General features: G+C 45.8%; 5 protein-coding genes and 1 non-coding gene across 8 annotated transcripts; 5 read left to right on the top strand and 1 right to left on the bottom strand.

Moving 5' to 3' along the window:
* Positions 1 to 1,754: 1,754 nt before the first annotated feature.
* On the bottom strand, positions 1,755 to 6,770 carry LOC122615852. Of its 2 annotated transcripts, XM_043791005.1 has the most exons (7): positions 6,607 to 6,770; positions 6,115 to 6,541; positions 5,810 to 6,060; positions 5,158 to 5,751; positions 4,286 to 5,099; positions 3,577 to 4,190; positions 3,347 to 3,515 (listed from the first exon to the last, which is right to left on the bottom strand). In XM_043791005.1, the coding sequence occupies exons 1-7, from the start codon at positions 6,691 to 6,693 to the stop codon at positions 3,480 to 3,482; spliced, it is 2,823 nt and encodes a 940-aa protein (XP_043646940.1). In that variant the 5' UTR covers positions 6,694 to 6,770; the 3' UTR covers positions 3,347 to 3,479. The 2 variants fall into 2 exon arrangements, with proteins under 2 accessions (XP_043646938.1, XP_043646940.1); XM_043791003.1 differs by having other exon boundaries at positions 1,755 to 4,190.
* A 2,096-nt stretch (positions 6,771 to 8,866) lies between these two features.
* Positions 8,867 to 14,919, top strand: LOC122616540 (allatostatins MIP). Of its 2 annotated transcripts, XM_043792026.1 has the most exons (3): positions 8,867 to 8,939; positions 9,200 to 10,209; positions 13,890 to 14,919. In XM_043792026.1, exon 3 carries the CDS (start codon positions 13,892 to 13,894, stop codon positions 14,519 to 14,521), a length of 630 nt encoding a protein of 209 aa, XP_043647961.1. In that variant the 5' UTR covers positions 8,867 to 8,939; positions 9,200 to 10,209; positions 13,890 to 13,891; the 3' UTR covers positions 14,522 to 14,919. The 2 variants fall into 2 exon arrangements, with proteins under 2 accessions (XP_043647961.1, XP_043647960.1); XM_043792025.1 differs by lacking the exon at positions 8,867 to 8,939 and having other exon boundaries at positions 9,161 to 10,209.
* Positions 14,920 to 15,122: 203 nt separating this feature from the next.
* LOC122617436 (polycystin-2) lies at positions 15,123 to 17,806 on the top strand. Its single transcript, XM_043793292.1, has 4 exons — positions 15,123 to 15,693; positions 15,901 to 16,272; positions 16,330 to 17,048; positions 17,187 to 17,806. The coding sequence occupies exons 1-4, from the start codon at positions 15,154 to 15,156 to the stop codon at positions 17,764 to 17,766; spliced, it is 2,211 nt and encodes a 736-aa protein (XP_043649227.1). The 5' UTR covers positions 15,123 to 15,153; the 3' UTR covers positions 17,767 to 17,806.
* Positions 17,807 to 18,743: 937 nt separating this feature from the next.
* Positions 18,744 to 19,727, top strand: LOC122617934. Its single transcript, XM_043793997.1, has 2 exons — positions 18,744 to 19,137; positions 19,258 to 19,727. Exons 1-2 carry the CDS (start codon positions 18,744 to 18,746, stop codon positions 19,725 to 19,727), a joined length of 864 nt encoding a protein of 287 aa, XP_043649932.1.
* A 434-nt stretch (positions 19,728 to 20,161) lies between these two features.
* Trnap-cgg lies at positions 20,162 to 20,233 on the top strand. The gene has a single exon. It is a non-coding gene; the product is annotated as a tRNA-Pro (tRNA).
* Positions 20,234 to 21,026: 793 nt separating this feature from the next.
* On the top strand, positions 21,027 to 23,239 carry LOC122616722 (transmembrane protein 209). Its single transcript, XM_043792271.1, has 5 exons — positions 21,027 to 21,184; positions 21,241 to 21,545; positions 21,605 to 22,212; positions 22,269 to 22,598; positions 22,657 to 23,239. Exons 1-5 carry the CDS (start codon positions 21,162 to 21,164, stop codon positions 23,017 to 23,019), a joined length of 1,629 nt encoding a protein of 542 aa, XP_043648206.1. The 5' UTR covers positions 21,027 to 21,161; the 3' UTR covers positions 23,020 to 23,239.
* Positions 23,240 to 23,383: the final 144 nt, after the last annotated feature.

The following is a 23,383-nucleotide window of genomic DNA, read 5'->3' on the forward strand; positions in this document are numbered from 1 at the left end:
ATCTCGGTGTCTATATCCTATATCCTTTAGCACATTTCCGATTCACGATTTCCGCTGTGAGAGAGTTGTTTCTTCGCGTCTCGCGTGCCCGCACCAACTAAAAGCTGGCGAGGAGTGCGCACCCGTTTTATGTGCCCGGCCAGCCATTAAGCCCGCTGATTTGGCTCCGGACTAACAGGCATCAACCCTCGGCGCATTGTCGTCGGTCGTGGCGGCGCCATAGCGCAAAGTAGAGAGCACAGAACCCTGACACAAATCCCACCAGATATGCGCCGTGATTGCCGCCCGGGGGTGGCTTTTGCCCACTCACACACAAACGTCGTCTAGCTGGAACGACCGGGAGCGAGCTGAACTTCCTGGAGATGGAGATTCATTCTGCTCGCCGCCGCTACCAGTCAAAATACGAGCATTTTTCACGCTCCGCTGCGAGCGGTGCCCTCTAAGCCAATCGGAAGGATGTCTGCGTCCGAGGATCAGCGGTGTCGCCAACGGCATCATCAAAGGTCTTCTCTGCACTCGTACCCTTTCTCTAGGGGTATTTAGATACCATGCACTTATTACACTTGTTAATCTTTATATGATTTTTTTATTGAATTATTAAATATGTATGTATGTATATATAATATTATTTATTAATCAAATGTTGGTCAATCTTAGTAATGATTAGCTTTATAATGTAAGTAAATAGTAAAAATTAACAAAAGTATATTAAATATTGTTTTTGAAAATCACTCAGCTAAAGGACAAATAAAAAAATCCAAGAAAATAATTTAATTGAATATGAAATCATTAAATCACTTCAATTTGTTTTATGTTTTTGGTGTAGGTTTAATTTTTAAACGCAATTTATCCCATCACCGTACTAAGTAAAGTGTCCTTACCCTTACCCATCCAAATATATAGAGTATAAGTGTTTCGCAGACCAAATAAATTGTTATTTTTTTTTATCGCCAGATCGAACTAATGCGATTGCAATTCCAACGATTCAATTACCATCAACTCTTTCGGTTTTCGCCTCTAAACCGCAATAATCGTTTAGGGCTTACGCCTGTCGCTAAACGGGTTAGTGGCACGTGGCCAGGATACCGCCTCCACTTTCCAAAAGCAACATGTGTACCCAACGAAAGCTCTCACTCCCTCACGATTCCATACTTCCAATACAAAGCCTAAGACCCAGGCGTTGGCACGTGCCACGGTCTTAGCGGCTGCTCAAGTGGCTAAGTGTGCCGATGTGGGTTTGCTATCTGCAGAAATCCTGTTGAAGGAGGAGGATCAGTGTTGCAATTTCAAGAGGCCGACGGGTGCCACGTGCGGATTTGTTATGATATGCGGCAATCGCCGCAAATTGCCAACACGAGTGAGAACTTGAGTGTCAAGGGGGCTAATTTAGTAATATGCTACATTTCAGGCAGTTTATAACGCTGGTTGTTGCCTAATGGATATTAATTGAGTGCTTTTGTTACCGAAAAAAGGTCCATGCTTCAGTAAATGTAACACCATTAAATTTGTTGTTTATTGCGGTATTCCTATGTATTTAAAAACTGTCTCCACTTTAATGGTAACTTTTTGGATTATTAATATAGGATATATTTATAATGAAGTTCATATTTTGGGTTGCTTGATTTGCTGGTGAGCAGAGCTGTCCATTAATGATGCTTTATTTATTTGTTTATAGATTTCAATATCAAGTTACTAAGCAAATACTGAAAGGCATACTTAAAATTGTATTTATTTTATAAAAAATTGCTTGAAAGATCAGAAACAATACGTGTTCTTGCTAGTTACACATAATTTTATATTAAAGTATTAAACAAAATTAATGGTAATTTGTATCAATGTCCTTATATAAGAGCTAAATACTACTAAGAACTTCTCCTACATGAGAATAATCATAATCCTTGCCCGGCTTTTCCACTTCAAACCACTTAGTGATTCATATACATGTATATATATATTGCCACTAAATTTCACACCAGCAGCCACGTGTCGCCGCCGTCGTCATACTTGTCATGGAGCTCTCCGCCGCGTGTAGCTAATTTGGTTCTTTAGAACCACAATGCACATCAATTAGGCAGTTAATTGAAGAGCGGATGCGTTTGCTTTTCCCATTGAGTGTCGGCCAGGACTCGATGAGAGTTCTTTTTTAAGGCCTTCGGGCGTCGACACAGTCCAAATAAAAAGCGAAATACAAAGCCGGAGCCGGAAACTTGGTCAAACAGATGTACACGTAAATAATTTCATAAAAATCTTGGCGTTTTGCTAGCCAAAGCAAATACCGAATGTGCCCCAGGCTAATTGCATTCTAACAAGCGAGGCAAATTCGATTTTCCCAGCTATTCTCCATCTTCCTTGCACCCTCTGCTTTTCCATCGTTCTGCACGGCGCAACCTCCGAACATCCCTTCGCCGGCATTCGTTCCGGGCACGTAGAACATCGCCTCCGGCTCGAAAGCAGGCTCGACTTGTCAACAGCGTGTTAAAATGGTATGATGGCCTCCTCGTAAAGCGGATCCATTTCCATGGCATGAGTGAAGTGAATCATCGGGTGGTTAGCTGCTGGAATTGGTGAGTTGGAGGAAAGGGAGTCCGAGGACAGCTCGATCACATCCGGCTGAAAGGACGGCGTTCGTCGTAAAGTTGGCTGCGTCTTACACTTTGGCCCGCTCCGTCCTCGAACGTGTCCTCGTCTTCTAATCGCAGGAATAGACCGGGGCACCTCCTCGAGATCCGTTGAGGAATCGGAAGTTATGTGCTTGAAGACCGGCTTGACTATCATTGGAGGCGATGGAGTGGACGATTCCGAAGGAGCTGGCGAGTCCGAAGTGATGTGCACAAACTTCTTGAAGCGGCGTCTACCATATTTACGGTCGTCGTAGCTGTTTGAGGATGCATTGCTGTCTTCGGTGTGGGAGCGACTCTGGCTGTTCAGACTCGCTGCGAGCCTTCTTTGGCTGCGACGCGTCTGGTCGTGATAGAAATTTACCAAGTTGGTTCGCTTAACACGAACTCTAACTCCCCGAAGTTTTTCTATGTCCTGTGGTGTCAGCCTGGTTAAGCTCACTTGAACAGAACGCGTCAGGCACTCGTTGATGAGACGATTTCTCTCCATTTCCATGGTATCACTTGCAGGAGATCTGGAATTGGGTTCGTCGTTCACTGTGTCAAGTCTTAAGCGCTTGTTCCTTGGGTTCTCATCACCGCCATCCCACAGAAGTGTCTCCTCCGCGGTGTCGGTTTCCGTCCCGGTTTCTGTTGGCGTTGCCATGTCATCAGGTAGCCCAGCACTTCCTAAGCGCTGCATGTTGATAAGCTTCTCTTTTTGTTTCCTGGTATTCGGCAGATCCCTTTCCAGTTGTCCGTCTTCTAAGGAGTTTTTAGTTGGTCCAGTTTCTTTTGGCTTTTCGGCCGCATGTCTGGTTGCCAGTCCCTGAGAGTCCACAGCCTTCTGTGACACCGTTGTAGTTCCTAAGGCCTCATGGATCATATGCGTCTCAAATTCACCTGTGGGCTGCAACACTTCTGGGTCCGTGGTAAAATCAGTCTTTTTGAGCGGCGAGGGTGTTAGCTCTTTACTTACACCGGGGGAACCTTCACTGACCTCCTCTTCGTTGAAGTCGTGCGTAGCCATCGTAGAAGTTTCGGAGTTTACGCTCTCAGTTTCCGATCCGGTGCGAACGATTTTTCCCACGGGCTGTGGACATGGCTGCATGGGTGCCTTTGCTGCGGTCGCCATTTTAAGGGTCTTCCAGTTCTTGAATTTGCTTAGGACCGAGCTGCACTCCATCAGGTTGTTGCTCTCGCAGACCACATTCTGCAGCTCTTCCTTCTCAAAACTCCATATGTCGGAGAACGCCTTAAAACCGCCGGTTTCGTTGCTAAACTTCGTTCGTGCCTCCATCAGATCGCCAATTGTACGCTTTTTGCTACTGGTAGACGTTTCTGGTGGACACAGTTGTTTTGGAGGCTCGACTGCGATTTCTGGCTGCTCCTCGAGGACGGCCCGTGTATCAAATTGGTGTTCCGATGTCTCTGGAGAGCTCGATCGTCGCCCACCGCGCACACTTCGATCCATGTCAGACAACATGGCATTGGCTACCATGGCTGCGGCTCTAATTCGGGTTCGACGGCCATTTCCTGTGTAGTAGGGCTCCGAATCGCTTGAGGCAGCCTCCTCCTCGTCTTCCGAAAACACTACATGGGTTTTTGAAGTTAAAATTATTAGTATGACTGAATTTAATATTTAGGAAAGACATATTGGCTTAAAAGTAAACGATTTGTTCGCTAACCTTCATCCCAAAATTTGCGTTTGGCGGGCCGCCGCTTTTTCTGCTCCTTGGCTTTCTCAACTTCATCGTCCACTCCTGGCGTTGGTTCAGCTTCTTCCTCAGCCTCCGGAAGAGTGGCCGCATTCTCGTAGCCCTCTTCTATGGTTCCGTAGTCCAACTGTGGTCGATCCCTGTACTTGGCATAGTCGATCTGGAGATACTTCAAGTCGTCGCCTGCCTCGGCCATGTTGAGAGACACAAATTTTCTCTTCAGGTCCTGGCTTTTGAGTAGGGCATGGCAACGCTCGTGTAGCGTGTGCCAATCGAGGGCCCATGAGTATCGTTTGTTCCGTGGTTGAAAGATCACGGTCAGAAGGTCCTTGATCATGCTGCGAGGCAGCCGCAGCGCCTGCAGCGACTTGTATATAGGATCGTAGTCGGCCACTGGAGCGTTATGGTTCGTTATGGTCACAATCTCGTCCACATCGATCGTGGAGCTTAGCAGTTCGTACTTGACGTTGTGAGGTGTTGTTGCAGGGAGCCAGTCCTCCTCCTGTCGCTTTTTCTTGATCCGCGAACATCGCCTCACTTCGTTATAATTTGATGATGTGGGGTGGAGGTAGAAAGCAGTCAGCCAGAATTCTGCCTCCATAAATCCATGATCAGAGAACACTTTTGCCAGGTCAGCATAGTTGGCAGACATCTTTTGCTCCAAGTTAAGCATAAAATCAACGGTCAGTCCGGGATGATATTTCCATATTTCTATTGCATTCAACTGTTGCCCAATAATCTTCAGCAGTAGGGCAATCTTAGCGAATTTCCAGCCTGAAAAATTCTGTAAGAAAGCTCTAAGTTTAGTAGAGGTATTGCTTTGGTCAGGTCTCTTCACTTACCCGCTCTGCCAGCAGTTTGTACACAAAGCTCAACACTTCCTCATTGTTTGGAACATTCTGAAATACCGGATCTATTTGTCTATCTTGTTCCTCGTCCACCTCAGGTGGAACTTTTTCGTCGTCATCACAGTTCTTGTAGTTGCCAATATTGCTGGCTCGGTTCCCCTTGCATATTTGCTGCTGGTAGTTGAGATTAAACTCTACTACATGTGGTTGAAAGTGGCTGTTTCGCTGGTTTTCCATCTTCTTCAGCTCCTCTAGAAGGAAGCGCTCGCTGCTCTCCCGCTCCTCTACATAGCGATACATTAGCTCTTTAAACTGTGGCAAGTGCTCCAAAAAATCGTTTTCGTTGAGTGCCTGAAGCTCCATCAAGAGATTTCCCAGCACATAGCTGGAGTAGACCTCCAGCATGACGGCAAAAGAAGTGACCAGACTGAGTTTGAATTTCCTAAACCCAATTTGCTCAAAGAACCCATTCTTTCCGAGTCGAAGACGCACACAAACTTGGGCAATAAGTCGAGCCGGCGTAAGGTTAATGTCATGTAAGATCGAAGCTTCCTGCATCGTCTGGGCATAGAACCGTATGTTGTACATCTAAGGGGTGGTGTCATGACATTAGTTTGATATTTAACATGATGAACGGTTTTCTTACCAAATTATCAATCACATAACCCCGATTTTCATCTCTTACAAATACAGTCAAGAGGTATAGATGACCGATTAGTGTGATTGAGTTTTTATCCCCTTCATAGGACACAAATGGGGCATTTTCGTGGGCTTTCAGCCAAGCCGCCAGCATCCGAAGCGCCAGCTGTTTCACGGCCTCAAAGTTGCCGGCGTTAAAAAGCTGTATAAGTCGCAGCAGGGCCAGAGATAGACCTTCCTGTACCAGGAAAGCTATGTCTAAGAAATTGACAAGGATTAGGTCTATTCTTGTAAAAGGTAGTAATTATTTACCTTCTCCTGATGCCGCAGTAACTGTGTGCTCGATGGCGTGGTGCTTGTTCACCTTAAGGTTAAGGAAAAGCTGCTGCAGGTAGGAGAGGCTCCAGGGCTTCGTCTGGAACTGCAGAATGTACGACCAGTTGATATTGGCCAGCTCACCAATCTGGTAGAACGCCGGCACCGCCTTGGTGAGGCTGTAGAGCAACAGGTGCTTCAGACCTTCAGAGCAGGACCTCCACTCCTGACTAAACCACATCTGCAGCGAGTGGTGGGCCAAAACCCGGACAATGTGACGCAGCGCTGGGTCCTTTAAGGACTCAGAATCCCTGGTGGGCAGGTGGCACACCTCCCATCCGTAGATTAACTGCGACAACCGGTCATTGCCCATTAGCTCAAACACATCCACGTCGCTGTGCCCATTGCTGAATACAAACATTTTCTGGAAATCAAAATTTTAGCCATTAGAATAATCAGGATATTTGTATCAAGAACGCGAGTCCTTACCGCCGAGAACTCGTCGTACTCCAGCTTCTCCGCGCAATCCAGGAACTTCTGCGCATCGTGCACATCCTGAGAAAATATTATATCCATTCTGCAGTACCTAATTCATGGCAATCCTGCAAAAAGTCGATTTGTTCTTCAGCCGGCTTGAATTTATTTTTATTTAGCTGAACAGCTGAGCCCGATTATTGAAAATCGATGGTCTTGAAAAAAGTGGCAGCGCTGTCTGTACGAGGTTCATACACTCGCTAGATGGTGAGGTCAGGTGTGTTTGCTGAATGTGGATGGTGCACTCGCTAAGGCCATTGTTGCCAACTTCAATTTGTTTTGTAGGCAACGAGTATTCAACAAATATTTTTAAACATTTTTTTTGTATGAGACAAGCTTCCTTTTACTCAGCTAGTGGAAGCGCGAACGAGAAATTATTATTATTTTCATAATGTTTAAATAAACAATATTGCATAGTTAAAATAATTAAATTATAATACATATATGTAAATAATTTTAGTTCCTATGAATTTATACATATAGAAGTGATCCTGGAGCTTTACTTAAACTCCGTTCGATTATTTCTCGCATTCCTCGGCAGAATGATTTTTCCTATTTACTTAAACAGCTAGTATATGACAAAAACTTTGTCGTTTAAATAATAATTCCATACCCAAGAAAGAAACTTTTTACGACTTGTTTTATTTTGTAAAAAATTAAAGAAAGAGCTAGAATATTGTCAACGTGGTACAAAGTGTTTGCATGCATAACATTCCGTTGAACTATTGGCAAGAACATTTTAAAAGATTCAAGTTCACACGACATTCTCTGCGCGGCAGATTGTCTTATTTTCCGGATTTGTCCCCTTAAGACGGGCTTGGCCACGTTTTTTGCCGTCTTGGTGGAAATTGGGACCACTTAGGTATGTGCAATGAGCAGGGTTTCTTACAGCACTGGCTAAATACATATGAGGTCCTTTTAGGAAAATTACGCAGAGTAGCGTGTGAAGAGAAAGGTTGTTCTCAACACAGAGCTGCAAGAGTTGAGAAGCCAGCTCACAGCCACTTTTGTGATTAAATGCCACATCTGAACTGCCATGAGCAAAGTCTTAAAGGTGTCCAAAGCAGAAGCATGGGGAACTACAAGCGCCACGATGACGACCTCTAGATTGCAACCGGGGTGGAGCATCAACAAGTCAGCATCTGAATCCGGCCCGGGAATTAACTGGGAGTAAACTATGTATGTAACAGCAAAATGATCAAGATTAAACATTAGTGCATTAGTCATACATAAAAATCTTTTAAAACCGACACCACTTGATATGGAAATCTCTAGATTTTGCGACCTTGACCATGTAAGGTAATTTGTCGGATATTTTTAGTAGTCTCCTAAAAATATGATTCACATATGACATTGGAAATATGGCTTCCTAAGGAAATGAAAACCAATAAGTACTCCACTACTCCCACTATTCCTACGAATTGATTCCTTTCAAGGATATTAGAGTTCCGGAGTGATTTTACGATTGCCTTGACCCCGGGATATTGTGTTCCCCATGTCTTTCGAGGGTCCTGGCCGCCGCCGCCCTTTGTTGGCCAGATGGCATATGCAAAGTGCAAACAAATTATTATTAGCTGCCAACAGCGCCAGCTACATCATCTTCACAATGGAAGCGCCGAGGGATTCCCACACAAGTGTGGCGTCCAGGAGAAAGGAAAAGGCGTTTGGTCAAGGCAGGGCTTCGCTGCATTCTCCCATTGTGCGGGCCAAGTTGCGCCTTTAAGGCGAACCCATTTAATTCACTTTGTCACCATGCAAATGAAACATTAGTGGTGACGTACCCAAATGGATCGCTCAAAGGTCTCCGTTGGATGTCTGCAATTAGGCCAGACACGTAAATGGAAATGATTTACAATCGTTTGGGCTTCTGTTGCTCCTGCTGCAAGTCACTCACCATCAAGTGCACTGTGAAAAATCACTTTAAGCGGGGTAAGTTCAATGGGTGAATATTCAAAGTAAGTGCTTCACTATAAAAACAGGTATGAATTGAACAGTTGTAAATTGAAAACAACACCCAATTCGCATGTATTAACTAATGCAATTGCTTTTCCACAGTATAGTTAATCCAATCCAGTCATATCCAATTAACACATTCCCCCATCCGTGAATATTTGTTTTTCTCGCTAAAAAGCGGCTAAATCGATCAAGCTTTTTGCAAGTGTTGCGGAGGAACGGACACATGTAGCTGTCATCGGCGTTGAGAGTCGGCAGCGATTTATCAGTGGCCAAATCAATTAGTAACTACGTAGCTTATCTCCTCGATGGACGAAGGCTGCAGCGTGCCAAGGGTAAGGGGTCCCATGGCCCATTCATTATACGCACCGGCAGAGGAGTGTCATAAATATTCCCATCATCGTTTATTCGGCGTCCCATCAAATGGCCACAAATGAAAACCTGTTGATGTGCCCTCATAGAAAGCGATACGCTGCAACACACACACAACCCAACCCAGCACAACAACACAGCACAGCACAACACACATTCCCACTTGACATCTTTGGGGCGTCACTTGTAATTGAAGAAGCTCTTTTTATCCTTCGTTTTTTAGCAACAAAACGGAGGAGGCGCTGTGTCGCCATAAATATTCATGAAGCACTAAAAGGGTTCTCCTCCGGATCCTAAGCATCCTGCTGGGGAGTCGCATTCACGATGGAGCTGTGGCCATAGGTACATGGGCACATGGGTGGTGGTTGGTAAGTGGCGGGAATCGTATTTGTGTTTGGTCAATTGCCACCCGGTGACAAAGAAATGCAATATGCAATATGCTGTCGTCAGTCGTTCCATTTGCTCCATTGTAAGTGTGCGGGGTGTTTAATTTTAAATGCCCCAAGGAGTGCGTGTACCTGAATTTGAATGAGTCCACGGCTCGCTTTCCCCAGGGGATCGACAATGGTCTCCGCCAGTCGGATGGTGGGAGTCAGAGCAAACAATCGCGCATGTGTGCCCTAAACTCGGGGCTTCTCCTCACTCACCCACACACACACGCACACTTCCACTAACACTAACACTTACACTTCTGCTAACACGTACCCCGCTAAGTAGGCAACACACTTTTCGGCCACTTCCGTTGCACAAACGACAAACGACAAGCGACAAGCGGATATCCATATCCCCCTGCCATTGTGTGCGTGCGCAGCCGGCATTCCTGTCCCCACACACACACACACTAGCTTACTCACCTAAACGAGGCTCCCTTCGTGGACACATGAATGGCCGTTCGGGCGGCGGTTCGCTTCCGTTTTGATTTATAAGCGACCGCCGCGCCGGGCTGCGTATCATTAGCAGTTGATCAACAGGTTTGCGCACAGCCAAAAGCCAGGACATCCAGCTCCCACGCTCCCAAGCTCCTCGCAATCTGTTTCACACCGGTCAAGTGAGAGCGCTAATTGAATTGCACTCGCGCCAGTAAACTCACTTATAAACGCTATTTCATGTCGGAAAAAATTCTATAAAAGAGTGCGCTGCAAACCCGAAATAAAATTGTAAAATTCTGGCCGCAGTTTCCGCTGGCTTCAACAACAATTCGCACGCTAAAATCGCACGGAGATATATAGTCAGGTAAGTGGTCCGTTCGATATTCAGTGTGCTCATAACTCGATTGGATGGCGTAGGAAATTAATTCCAAAGTGATTTCTTGTGGTTAAATTTTCATATTGAAATATGCTTTACTCCTAAATTTTGAGTATCGCGAATTTTTAAAATTGTTTCTAAATGCACTTTCACACAATTTTCTCTATATTTCAAAAAAGTGTATATTCAAGCAAATTAAGCAAACCTTTTCAAAGGCAAAGCAGATCATGTTGTGAGTTTCTAATTATTATTTAAAGAAAAATACATTAAGGAATGCGCTAAAAAATGGAGACCTGTTTTTGCATTTTGTATTACCATTAATCGTGAAAAATATTTTTAAAATATTGGAGAACTTCAAGATTACGCCTTTTATATGCATTAAACAAGTTTTAATGATCTGATTTGTGATTATTAAGGAAACCTGAAAAACTTTGTAAAATAAAACAAAATTTGTATATATATATATATATATATATATATGTTTTATATATATGTTTAAAACAACAGTGAATGCTTTAACGCCACTTTATTTTCATGAATTAGTAACTAGCATACGAAGGTCATTTATTTTCCAAACATTTTTCCGAGTTTCCCTCTTGCGGGCATTTTAAAGTCTGACCTTTTAACTATTTATTAAAACCCAATGAAGCGATCAAATTCAATATTTGCGTCACAGTTCACACAGTTCACAAATTGAAATAAAACAAAATTTTAAAAATAGTCCGCTGCCTGAGAAGTAGGAGACTCATCAGCGTAAATTTATTTGCGAAACATGTCCAAATTATGCAGAGCTCCCTGGCCAAACAAGCCCATCGAAATTGAAGTGACAAAAAGCAGGAGTCCCACGGCTAACCTGCTTGAGACGAGCAGTATATTACTCTTTTGCGGATATTTTGTTTGCTTACGACTTTTCGTTAATGTCCATGTCCCCGGGAATCCTTCGGTTCACACTCAGCGGCAACAGGCGACGAGTTCTTGAGCAGAGCGTGGGTGCGTGGGTGCCGGCAGGAAACCTATTTAAACAAAATACTTATTGGCGAATGCCATCCTTTGGCAAATATTTGCGCCAGCTATTTATCGAGACATGCGAATAGTAGGCGAGCTGCCAAATTCGATTTTCAACGAGCTGTTTAATTTTGGCGCGAAAATTTGCTTACCACACTTGAGGCAGTCGCCATAAGGACGAAGGATATCTCTTCCGTCCTGACACCACATGAATTATTTGGCAACAGGCTGGCGAATTAATAATGGAGCACAGCAAGTCAACTACCAAATTCGGAGGAATGTCAGCCGCAAGGCCATAAATATTTTCAGTTAATTTCAATTACAAGATGACCCGGCACGTTTGCCTGCCTCTTGACTCCCAGCCCCCATTCAATCCTATCTTCTCTTTGGGGGAGAGGTCATAAAATTCGATGCGTGCTCTATCATCGCGGTGGCTATATATTATAATTTGGCGCAAAGCCGCTAAAACTTTCATCTGGGCGGCGTCAATCAATCAACGACAAGCGCACAAATTAAGTCCGGGCTAAGCCGGAAAAAAGCGGCCAACTCCGCACTCGGACATCGGACAATCAGTCAGGAGTCGCTGGTCGTTGGCCAGGAGCTAGGGGACATATCCGCACTGGCATCCAGAAACGACGCTTCCCAATTAGTCGGCCAATCCGAGCGGGCGGCAACGTCATTTAATCAGGCAACCGTCCAGATAAGATACCATCTCCACGTCCTGCCCCCCAGTGGCTCCGATTTTAGTGGGCTTTGCATAGTTGATTCCCCCGGATAATGACTTTCCATGTTGGCGCCTACCAGCTGCTGCCGATTCGCAATGACCATAAAATCGTACGGGGATTACGGCAAATGTGCTAATTCCAATAGAAACGGGCAGTTAAGGGATTAGATTTGGCCATTAGGGATCGCTTTGGGTTACTTTGACTTATATTGGTAGCTTATTACGAGGATGATCTAGCTATTGGACTCATTACTTTAGATCAATGTAACAGCGTTTACTGATGAAGAGGTCCCCGAGTGATCGGTTTTCCATATCTCTTATCATTTAAAGGTTTTGAACTTGCATAAATGGTTATTTGAATGTAGCACATTAAAGAAGGATAATAAGAATGCAAGAAAGCAAATATTCTTTATCCACTAAAATCTTTTTAATTTTCTTCAGGATTTTTGTGAGTCACTTTCAGTATAATTTATAGATCGATTTGAATTATTAAATTTGTAGGCTCATCAGACATGTAAACTAAACAAACCGAGCACTTATAGTTAGGGGCTTAATAATATCTGATTCATTATGCATGGGGACTGCAAAAATTCGCAATAATGAAAGCATAATACGCCAACGTTTCCGCCTTCTTGGAGTGTCCTTTAAAAAGGATGTGGCTTTGCTGACAGCTAATGCTAGACTGTATGCAAATCAATATGGTGGCGGGGCTCATGCGAACGCATAGGGAAAACTACTTTGGCAGGAAGTGCAAACAAACGAGCGCTGCTTTTTCCACCCACACCCACTACCACTCCCACTCCCACTGAATTTTCCGTGAATTTTCCCCCGGCTTTTGTCTAGTCTGTCGAGTGGCCGCAAGTGCAATCGCAAGACACTTAAGCCAGTGCGTAAACAGCACCATAATCTTGACTGCGGGGCAGCGTATCAACGTTTTAAGGCATCATTATCGACTGGGATTCTCTTCCTTCGCCAGTTGCCAATCATCTGCACATTGGCTTTCCATCCCACGCCCCCCATTGTTTGCCCTACTAACATTCCAAAGGCAGTTCACTGAAATGCCTACTCCCCAGTAACCCCGCTGGTTGCTACCTCCGAAAGGACATTAATAGACCATAAATTGTAACTGTTATGCGCTGCTGCCTTTTAACGCAGCGGTCGACAGACGGCATGACCCCAGCACTGCTGCCGAAGGTGGGCACCACCCAAATCCGCCCACCCGGCGGCCCCCACCGCTTTCAATTAGAGAGGTTATTTAGCTAAATCGCTACGCTTGTTCCCGCTCGCCTGTTGTTCTTGCGCGTGTTCCAGTAATTCCGAGGCGCGGGCGGAAATGATTGCCGCAGGACTCCCGACTCTCCAGGACTTGCCACTCGACCCCCAGGGAGCAGTCGAGTGGCGTCGGCAGCGACTTAATTGAGCATTCCGCGAGTGCGGTTGTGCTTCCTCATCAGGATCGGTCTTTCGTCAGCCATTTATTCATTCATATTTACACCTTTGCACTGAAAGCAATTTCGTGCGGATTTGGTTTGGAATTAAAGCTAATCTCCCTGTAACTGATAGTAAAATTTAATTTTTCTTAATTTAGGATTTATTATTTGCAAAATATATTGAATTTAAATAGTATATATTTTATTTTTATTATTTCAAAATTATGGCTTACCCACTTGTATTTTAAGTTCCATTTCATTTATTATTGTAGTTTCCACAATAGTTCTAAAGCAATATTTTAATGTAGAATTGAAGTGAAATGTACCAGTTGTGCCCATTTTATCAAATTAAAGTGAACCAATCATATTTAAAGGACATGAGGCAAAGTAATTTCCAGGAACTTATACTTTATTATTAAGCTTTTGAAAATGTAAGTCCAGCAAATGTATATCTTTTAAATATATATATTTTGCTAAAGTTGCGTCTTATTTCTTTTGCATTTCCACAGCCATGGCTCACACTAAGACGCGGAGAAGTTACGGCTTTCTGATGGTGCTCCTCATCCTGGGCAGCGCTTGTGGCAGCTTGGTGGCCAGTGGCAGTGCGGCTAACCCAGCCTCCAATGAACCAGGTGGCGGAGGGCTGTCCGAACAGGTGGTACTGGATCAACTTAGCGAGAGCGACCTGTACGGCAACAACAAGCGCGCCTGGCAGTCGCTGCAGAGCTCGTGGGGCAAGAGGTCATCCAGCGGAGACGCCAGCGATCCGGACATCTACATGACCGGTCACTTTGTTCCGCTGGTAATCACGGATGGCACCAACACCATCGATTGGGACACCTTCGAGAGGCTGGCCGGTGGACAGTCGGCGCAGCAGCAGCAGCCGCTCCAGCAGCAATCGCAGTCTGGCGAGGATTTCGACGATCTCGCAGGCGAGCCGGACGTGGAGAAGCGAGCCTGGAAGAGCATGAACGTGGCCTGGGGAAAGAGGAGGCAGGCGCAGGGCTGGAACAAGTTCAGGGGCGCCTGGGGCAAGCGCGAGCCCACCTGGAACAACCTGAAGGGCATGTGGGGCAAGCGCGACCAGTGGCAGAAGCTTCACGGCGGCTGGGGCAAGCGCTCCCAGTTGCCCAGCAACTAATCCCGCACCGGATCGTCGTAGCACAGGCAAACTTAACCAGACTAACTAATCCACCTGTATCTAACCGTATATAGCATGTGTGTTTCTCCGCGAAGAGGTTCCGTTCCGTTCTCAGTGTCCAAGTCGCATTAGGTTGTCCGGAGTTCCCCCGGTCCCGTGCCACTGAAAGTCAATTCCGAAAATGTATGAAAGCGCTCGCCAGTCACCGGATCAGCCAGTATTATACGCATTACATACATGTATCGGTATGTCTAGTCAACTATGTATCTACTCTAGCACCTAGTCTCCACGTATACAAGAGGAACTTTCGGAAGAATACCGCTTTAATTTAGAAACGTTAACTAAGTTAATGAATTGTGCATATATCTTTATACTTAAATATACATCAGTACATACCGAATGGCAACTATCAATACGAAATACAAATACGTTGAAAGTATCCAAAATGAGTATCAAGTTTATTTGTTGATGGGTGGGTCCATTAAAATTACTTTATACATTTATTTATTTACATACATATATACATTTGTGTTAAATTCATGGACTTATAAAATTAAAAGCAGCAAGCTGGGATTTTATAACTACTGAGTTTTAGCTAGGACTTGCAGCAATTTCAAAGAAAGGCAGTTAAAATGGGTTTCAATAATATGAGCCGCAAGAACTTCGCGTGTTTCGCCGTGACCGCAACCGTGTTGCTGGTGTGCTTCACCCTGGTATCCATCTTCTCGGGATTCATGCACGAGCCCCAGAGATTCAAGACGATGCTGGTGACCATCGTCCTGGTGTTCTTTTTCCAATATCTCATCCTAGAACCCATCCGCTTCCTCATTCTGGGCATCGATTATGCCACCTGGCCGCAGGAGGACCCGCCCTACAAGGCGGAGGAGGGAGTGCCCACCATGAACCACATCAGCTACTTGCGGATCCGGCTGCGCAGTCTGCGCTCCGAGCTCCTGATCACCGAGGGCCACACGAACGAGCTGCTCAACCAGAGATACAAACGCATTGCTGGGGACCTGTTGCTCTATGGGTCCTACTTCATTGCCCTAATGCTGCTGGTGGTGTTGCAGGAGGACCAGGCTAATTACTTCAACACCTACAACATGCAGCGCCTCTTCGGGGACAACACCTCGGTCACCTTTGGCCTGTCGCAGGTGTACTTCATATACCAGGTGAGAAGTGTTATTTAAATGTATACTCTTTATAAAGATGCTTGCAATACTGAATTACTTATTTATAAAAGAAACTCCCACAAATGGGATTGCCGTATAGCTTATGCTCCTCAATAACTCACGTTTGCTATATAACAGCATGAAATGCTATGGGGTTACATGGACCTAACTATTCCACGAAAGGTCCTAACCTAAGTCATCCGTTAGATACACAGCTATCTGCAGATCACCATGATCGAAGCCTTCTTCGCGCCGGGAACATACGGCTACGAGGGCTGGTGGGCCATGGAGCAGTGGCAGAACATCGGCGTGGTGCGCCTGCGCCAAGTGCGTCCTGTGGACTGCCACATTGGACTGGGCACGCCCGAGTGGGACACGAAGACCTATGCGCCGGAGTGGCGTCTTCCCTATCACCGGATGCATTACACGGAGAAGTTCTGGCGGATCTACGACCCCTTTGTGCCGGCCCAGTTCGAGCCCAGTTTTCTGAATGGCCTGCTGCTCAACTACGACCATTATGGCTATTTGCTCAACTACCCGGAAGTCGGTGGCTACGAGGTGCTCATGATGAGCACAAAGGTTTGGATAATACGAGGAGATATTTGTAAATATTTAGTTAGTTTACAATTCTGATAGGTACACTGCATACAGCAGATCCAGTACCTGCAGTCCTACGGCTGGCTGGATAAAAATACTTCGGCTCTGTTCATCGACTTGACGATGTACAACGCGGATGCCAACCTCTTCACGTTGCTCACTTTGCGCTTGGAGAACACCCCATTCGGAATCCAGATACCCCGGGTGCACGTGGATTCAGTGAGAATGCTGGGAAGTGTGGAGTCGAGAAGAAACATCGAGCTTTTCATACTCTTTGTACACACCGTCCTGGTCATCTTGTTCGTCCGCGGTGTGCTCTCGAAGATCTGGCACAATCCGGCCGCCGCCCACGAAGCTTGGACCATGGTGGACTTGACCATATGCATACTGAACGCCATCATGACCGTGCTGGTAATAATGCGCGACATCGAGACGGCTACGCTGCTCGAGATGGTGGAGACGGCCACCAAGGGGCAGTATCTCGACTTCCAGCGTCCACTGCGCCTCCACCAAATGCTGTTCATCGTGAAGGGCTTCCTGGTGTGCATCACCACCATGCGGCTGTGGAAGGTGCTCCAGTTCGCCTCCGTCTTCCAGCACTTCACCCAGACCCTCTTCTCCGCCTGGCGAGCCGTGGCCAGCCTGGGTGTAATCATTCTGGTCGTCCTCATGGCCATTGGCATCACTTTGGCCGTGCCGAATGGAAACAACGCCGTGGTCTTCAGCCACATGGTTCAGTCCGTGGTCACCTGCATGTGGTAGGTAGCCCCAAACATAGCACCCCTGTTTGATAGCTGACAATTCATTAGGATTAATGACTGATAGTCGGGGAACTCCACTGTATCTCTCTTATTATTATCCATTCATCTAACCATAAACTAATCTGATTGATTCAGGTACTCCATGGGCTTTAACGGGGACATCCGTCCTGCGGATTTCTTCCACGGAGGTCGCATATTGGGTATTATGCTCTACCTGGTGCTCGTCTTCCTCCTGGCGATTATCCTGATGAACGTGTTCGCCTCCGTCATCTATGACTACTTCAACGAGACGAGCAGGAGCCTAAAGGAGCAGTCCAATCGGTCGTCCATCACCTTCCTGGAGTTCCTGCGCGTAGAGTATGCGGATCTCTTTGGAGACACCTTTCGCTGCCTGCGAAAGACGTACGACCGTCGTGGACACACTGTTGCAGAGAACGTGGAACTAGAGCTAAATAGACGGGAACTTATTAAGTCCAAAAGGGACCACATAAAGAACCCGCAGCAGCTGAGAGCTCGCCTGTCCACGGAACAGCGAAATGCCGACTACCGGATCCGCGGCGAGAAGATGTTCAAGCTGATGGCCATTCTGGACATCCAGGTGGAGATCCTGGAACGATTGGTTTTGGGCGACAGGGATGGCAATCTGCCAACACCGCCTGCATCCGACTCCGATCCCGAGGACATGCCGGAAATGTACCGGAAGCGGCGTCGATGATCGCCGTGATCCACGATGTGCTCAAAGTCTTTCTATACTAACAAACATCCTTTGCTATGGCTTCTTAACTATTTCATATGTGTAACATAATTAGTAATCGAATGTTTTTCCCAAAAATAAATGTTTAAATATGCTGATATGGTATTTATCATGGCCTTCCAGTTTAAGGAAGACACCAACGTTTTTTGATTGTATTTCTATGCAAATGTCGCCAGAAGCTATTTCCTCCAAGTTCGGTAGCGAGAAGACATTAAAATTTAGCTCTGATGTACATAAGTGCAGGTTTCAAAAGGTTTTTATTTTAATTTCATCTGGATGATAATACTGTATTCTTTAGTAAGAGAGATTGTAGTTATAAGAAGCAACAAAAAAGAGCAATCTAAAATATTGCGTAACCGTTCTAGCAACACTTTCCACCATCGGCGTGAAACCGTTTTCCATAGGTTGGGCTTTCTTTTGTAGCTAAGGTAACTTTTCCCCCACGTCCTCACTTCACCTCCGATCATTCCCCTTCGCTGAACAGCGACTTCAAAAATAAGCAGCGATAAATGATTTAATTAAACGGAGATTGGGGCTTCTGTTTTTCTTTCACCGCGGGCGTGAATAACTCCACTAATTTCTGGGTGCTACCTGCCGTGGGCTACGGATTTCAGGTACGCACGCTTTATTTCAATAATCCGAGAGAGGGACAAATTGGCAACTACACGCTCGTTGCTCCGCGTTGATATAATGCCTGATGAAAGAGTGTGGAAAGAACAGCGTGGCCCAATCTCGAGGGCGCCCAAGCTGGCGGCACTAATCGCTCCTGAAACGCACTGCAGACGTCTCAATGCCAGCAGCCAAGCGGCGACGGTTTGAAATTGTCTGACTGCAATTTGTCGCCACCGCCTGTAATAGCACCCACTCCAGATGACGACATGGCCTGGGACTGGGACCCATATAAAATCCCCGGTCTGCAGGCGGCGCACTCAGTTAACATGTTCGCGTCCAAAGGGAAGTTACTCCCGGCCCTTGGCCTTTGCCTCGGTCTCCTCCTAACCATAACCCTCGCATCCGCGCAGAACGCGTCCAAGGAATCCGAGTCCTGGCAGCCCATGCAGCCACAGAAACGCCAGGCTATCGTGAAACTGGACCCCGTGGGCTCTGCAGCAGCCAAGAGCTACGATCCGCCGCCGGAGTTTTACCGCGGACCGGGTTCATCGACCGCCAAGTTGGACAGCACTGCAGCTGGCTTCATATCCAAGCCCATTGGTGCCCTCCCGCCGGTTGGAAGAGTTCATGGCTCCCAGGCCAGTAGCCTAAATGATAATCTCAGCCAGGCCTATGATAAGTGGAAGTTGGGTGGGAATATACACGATCGCATAAGCGTGGGTGAGTTCAAGGAATAACCAATATATAATCTGCCTAAAAAAGCTACAACTTAATATGGCTGATCGGTCCATGAATTTGATTACTATTAAATATATTTTTAAAACTATTATACTATTCAAGGTCATTATGGCAGCAGTGGAAGTGCTGGCAAAAGCTACGCCTTCGACAGCCACCCCTATCAGTATGACTATGGACCATCCAACGGACACGGCTACGAACCAGGACCGGCTCCTGGACACAGCTACTCCAGCGGAGAGGCGGGAGTGCCATACCACGTGTATAGACCCCGACCGGAACATGGCCAGTACCCTGGGCCGCCAGTGGACTACTCCTACAGCCCCTACCCCATCGATTCCCACGAGATAGTCTCCCACAAGGGAACGCCAGAGATCTCACCAAAGGCCTTGCTGGCCAAAAGCTTCTTGATTCCGCTGGCCAGTGCCACTGTTCTGGGCATCGCCGCTGCCCTGGTCAGTAATCCTCTCCTGCTGCAACTGGCTCCGGTTCCGGGGATCGGCGTTGGAGTGGGAGTCGGACCGTCAGTCATTGGCAAGCGAAGACGGAGAAGACGGGCAGTGAAGCGGGCTTAAAGATCAGGGAACACATATGTAGGTGCAAAACTGAATATTTCTAGCTAAGTTCTGTCCTCCGAAAATGTTATAAATCAGGAACAAATATAAGATATATTATTAAAGCTTTAAAAATGTTTTACTTAAACTTCGTGATGGCAAGAGACTGCGTAAGACTTCTTTAGCCTTTGTATTTAGCCATTCTTTTGTATACCTTTGCAACGAGTTCTAAAGTTCTTCCAAAGTTTTGGTGAAATGGTTTTTTTCATTCTGGATCAGCAAATAAGAGAGTCTTCTAACTTTCTCTAATTTGCTAAATGGAAAGAGTAAGATGACGTAATCTTGAGCGACTTGTGGGTAAAGTTTTTGAGCGGAACCTTATGTAAGGGCTCTATTCTTTCTTTTTTTTTTGAGCCTACTTTACATTCAGTAATTAGTCGACGGCCGTTCAACCCGGCTCGTTGGTCTAGAGGTATGATTCTCGCTTCGGGTGCGAGAGGTCCCGGGTTCAATTCCCGGACGAGCCCAAGTGGAATTAGAATAATTTTTTTTACCAACTAAATACTTAATTAAAATATAATTTCTGTTTTTATTAAACCATTCATTATTTAAGGGCTTTTAAAATATTTGTATGTTATTGAGCATTCTGTTTTTGTTATTTAAGTAAGCTTTATTTACAAGGGAACTTAACAAGTTTATTGTTACTTTATATTAGACTTTTATGGCTAAAACATACATATGAAACCAACTTAATTTTGTTTTTTTTTTTAAAGCCATCATCATCAAATTTTTAAGTAAATTTTATTCACCAGGAAACGAAATGAAGTGTTATTTTATACTAGAGTTTTCATGGTTAAAAACAAATAAAAACCAATCACTATTGAGAATTAATTTTAGCGCAATAATAACTTTTTAAGAAAATTCAAAGTTCGGTTATATAACGTTTTTGTAATGAGAAATTAAAAACAATGAATAAAGATACGGAAATCACAATAAACTTTATAAATTACCTAAAAAACAAAATAATATAATTGATTAAAATGATAAATTAAAAATAGGAGCTCAGTAATAGTTGCAAGCTTCAAAAGCAACGAAAAACCTTTTATTTATAAGTTTGTGTTATAATTCTAAAAGTTAGAGCCAATAAAAAAGAAAACCCAGATGCTCGTTTTGAAATTCGATATTCGCTATAACATCGCCGATTGGTAGATGTCTCCGCTGGGAAATTTGTCTCCGCTAAGGGAAATGTCTTCGCTAAGGTGCTTTCTAACTTTCAGGCGTGACCGGGCGTGAGTCATGGAACAAAACCACCGAAACGCGATTTAAACAAAACGGTATTTTTCTTCTTGACGTTGTGGTATTTTAACTCCTTGTGGGTGCAATCACTTAAAAACAAGTTTCCCGGCATTTTCGACATCTTCAGACAATTTTCTTAGCATTACTAGTAACTGGACAATGAATTTCACACGGAGCAATTGGTAAGTGGGAGGAACTAGTCCAGGATTCAGAAAATGAACCCTTGAATACTCTCCAGCTCGCCGTTGAGTAAAAACCCGGTGGTGCAGCGCAGCCTGGACTTGCGATTGCGAGGCGCCCAAGCGCGGCATTACCTCAAGTGGTGCTCCATAAATGTGGTGCTGCTGTCGCTGCTCCTCTTCGACATCTGGCAGGCATGTCGGTCCGTCTACCGGACCTACTGGTTTCTGGCGGAGTGCACCATTACCACCCTCATTGGCCTAAGTGCGCTGGCCTGCTTCGGCAAGTATTTGTGGTTATGGTTTGGCGGGGACCAAGTGATGGGTAGCGATATCCAGAAGTGGCTGCTGGACGGCACGGAAGGTGAGGAATACCAAGAAACCTTGTCTATTCTATCCACTAAACTCCTTTGATTGTTGTAGAGAACTCTTTGCGGACAGTTTGCGCCCGAGCCGTAATGAAACCACGCAGCTACGAGCCCGACAGCGATGTAGAGGATGACATACCCATTATCAACTGGCACTCCTCCTTTGAGGACTCCTGCTGGGGCTCGCAGTCCATGCGCCGCAGCCCCAGTCCCACAAGGACGCCGCAGCAGACGAACCAAAACGCCTCCTACAACTCCTCGATGGTGCAAAACAACTCGTTGAATGCGAGCAATCTGAGCAACGAGTCCGCCTACATGTCCCCGTATGCGGAGGTGCGACGCGATGACTTCATGACCGACACTCGAAAGTTGACCAGTCTAATGAAGCAGGCGGATCGCGAGCGCAGCATGGTGGACAGCTCGGACACTCCCAATGTGCAGAGCATGGGCACGGCCAACTCCTTCTGGAACTACTGCAACAACGCGGCCTATATGCTCAAGACCACCATCTACCAGCTGTCGCCCGCTCCGGCGGTTTCTACGGAAAATGCTCCCACCTCGATTGAGGAGTTTGGCGGCTTCCAGTTCAGGGACAGCAATTCGGAGGTCATCAAGCGCATCTCCACGGACAAACTGTCGCAATATGTGGCCAATCTAAGATTTGTAAGCAGCCTGAAAAACTTTCCACTGCAACCTACTAAAGTTTTACCATTTTCCAGTGGATTTCTACTACCATACTACAGCGTTTGGTCAAAGAGATCAATTATGTGGACGATGTCTTTCGCCAGCGAGGTCTGATTGACCTTAAAATTGGATCTGTGAGTCTGGAGAGACTACGCAAAACAGCCGAAAACCAACAGTTCGTGCAAACATGTGCTCCGATGTTGCCCATGCTCTTACCTTTCCTGGACACCTTCAGCAACCAAGAATACCTGGTGCAGCGCATTAAGGAGCTTGCGCAGGGCTCTTGCATAGCCGACTACCGCTGGAACTCGGGCAAAACGCACAACGGTCAGGAGTGGGGCGAGCATTTGCCCACCGATGCAGCTGTAAGTAAAGGAAAGAAATTCGGGAAGTGAGATCTTTAACTGTAACCTCATTCTGCAGATACTATTCCACTTGTTTTGCGTGTACTTGGATAGCCAGCTGATGCCGTTGCCGCAGGGCGGCGGACGACCCTTCCACTCCCGCTACGTGCTTATTCGCGACGAGAAGCGCTCCACCAAGGACGTGGTGAACGCAGTTCACAACAAGGCCCACTGTGCCATTTTGACTACCAGCAATCTACTTAACCCCAAATTTAACTTCATCAGTGACAAGGAACTGCACAACTGCGTCTACGATAGGAATAACCTGTTCTACGTTATCATACAGTTCCTAATTTACATGCGACAGCACCAGGAATCTGCTCTGGAGTGCGTCAATCTTGGCAAGAGTGGCATCAACATCATGTGCGTCATCGAAGACTGAGTTGGGCAGCTGATCGGCCATGGCTATGACTTTTAACCCAACCCTAAATCACTCGTTACTTCTAAGCATCGTCCTTTCCGACTCGACTATCGTTTGGTGCCTGCGGGCAATCCTCATCATTCGTTACTATTAAATTATGCATTTGTAATTATTAAGCCAACTTACGACTGTTGTGGTTTCGCGGTTATAAAGTGTCGTGTGGCCTGCGGTCAATGTGCAATTAACTTGTTTGGCAGTCGGTGGCAAGATATACTCGTGGACAGGCGCACACAGGTGCCCGACTTTAATTGCCCTTTCATGATTCTCACTATTGACCAGCCAGTTGGTGACCTGGCCATCGGCTCGGCCTGCGACACGCTCCCAC

The sequence above is a fragment of the Drosophila teissieri genome, chromosome 3L (assembly GCF_016746235.2).
Source record: "Drosophila teissieri strain GT53w chromosome 3L, Prin_Dtei_1.1, whole genome shotgun sequence".
NCBI classification, from domain to species: Eukaryota; Metazoa; Arthropoda; class Insecta; order Diptera; family Drosophilidae; genus Drosophila; species Drosophila teissieri.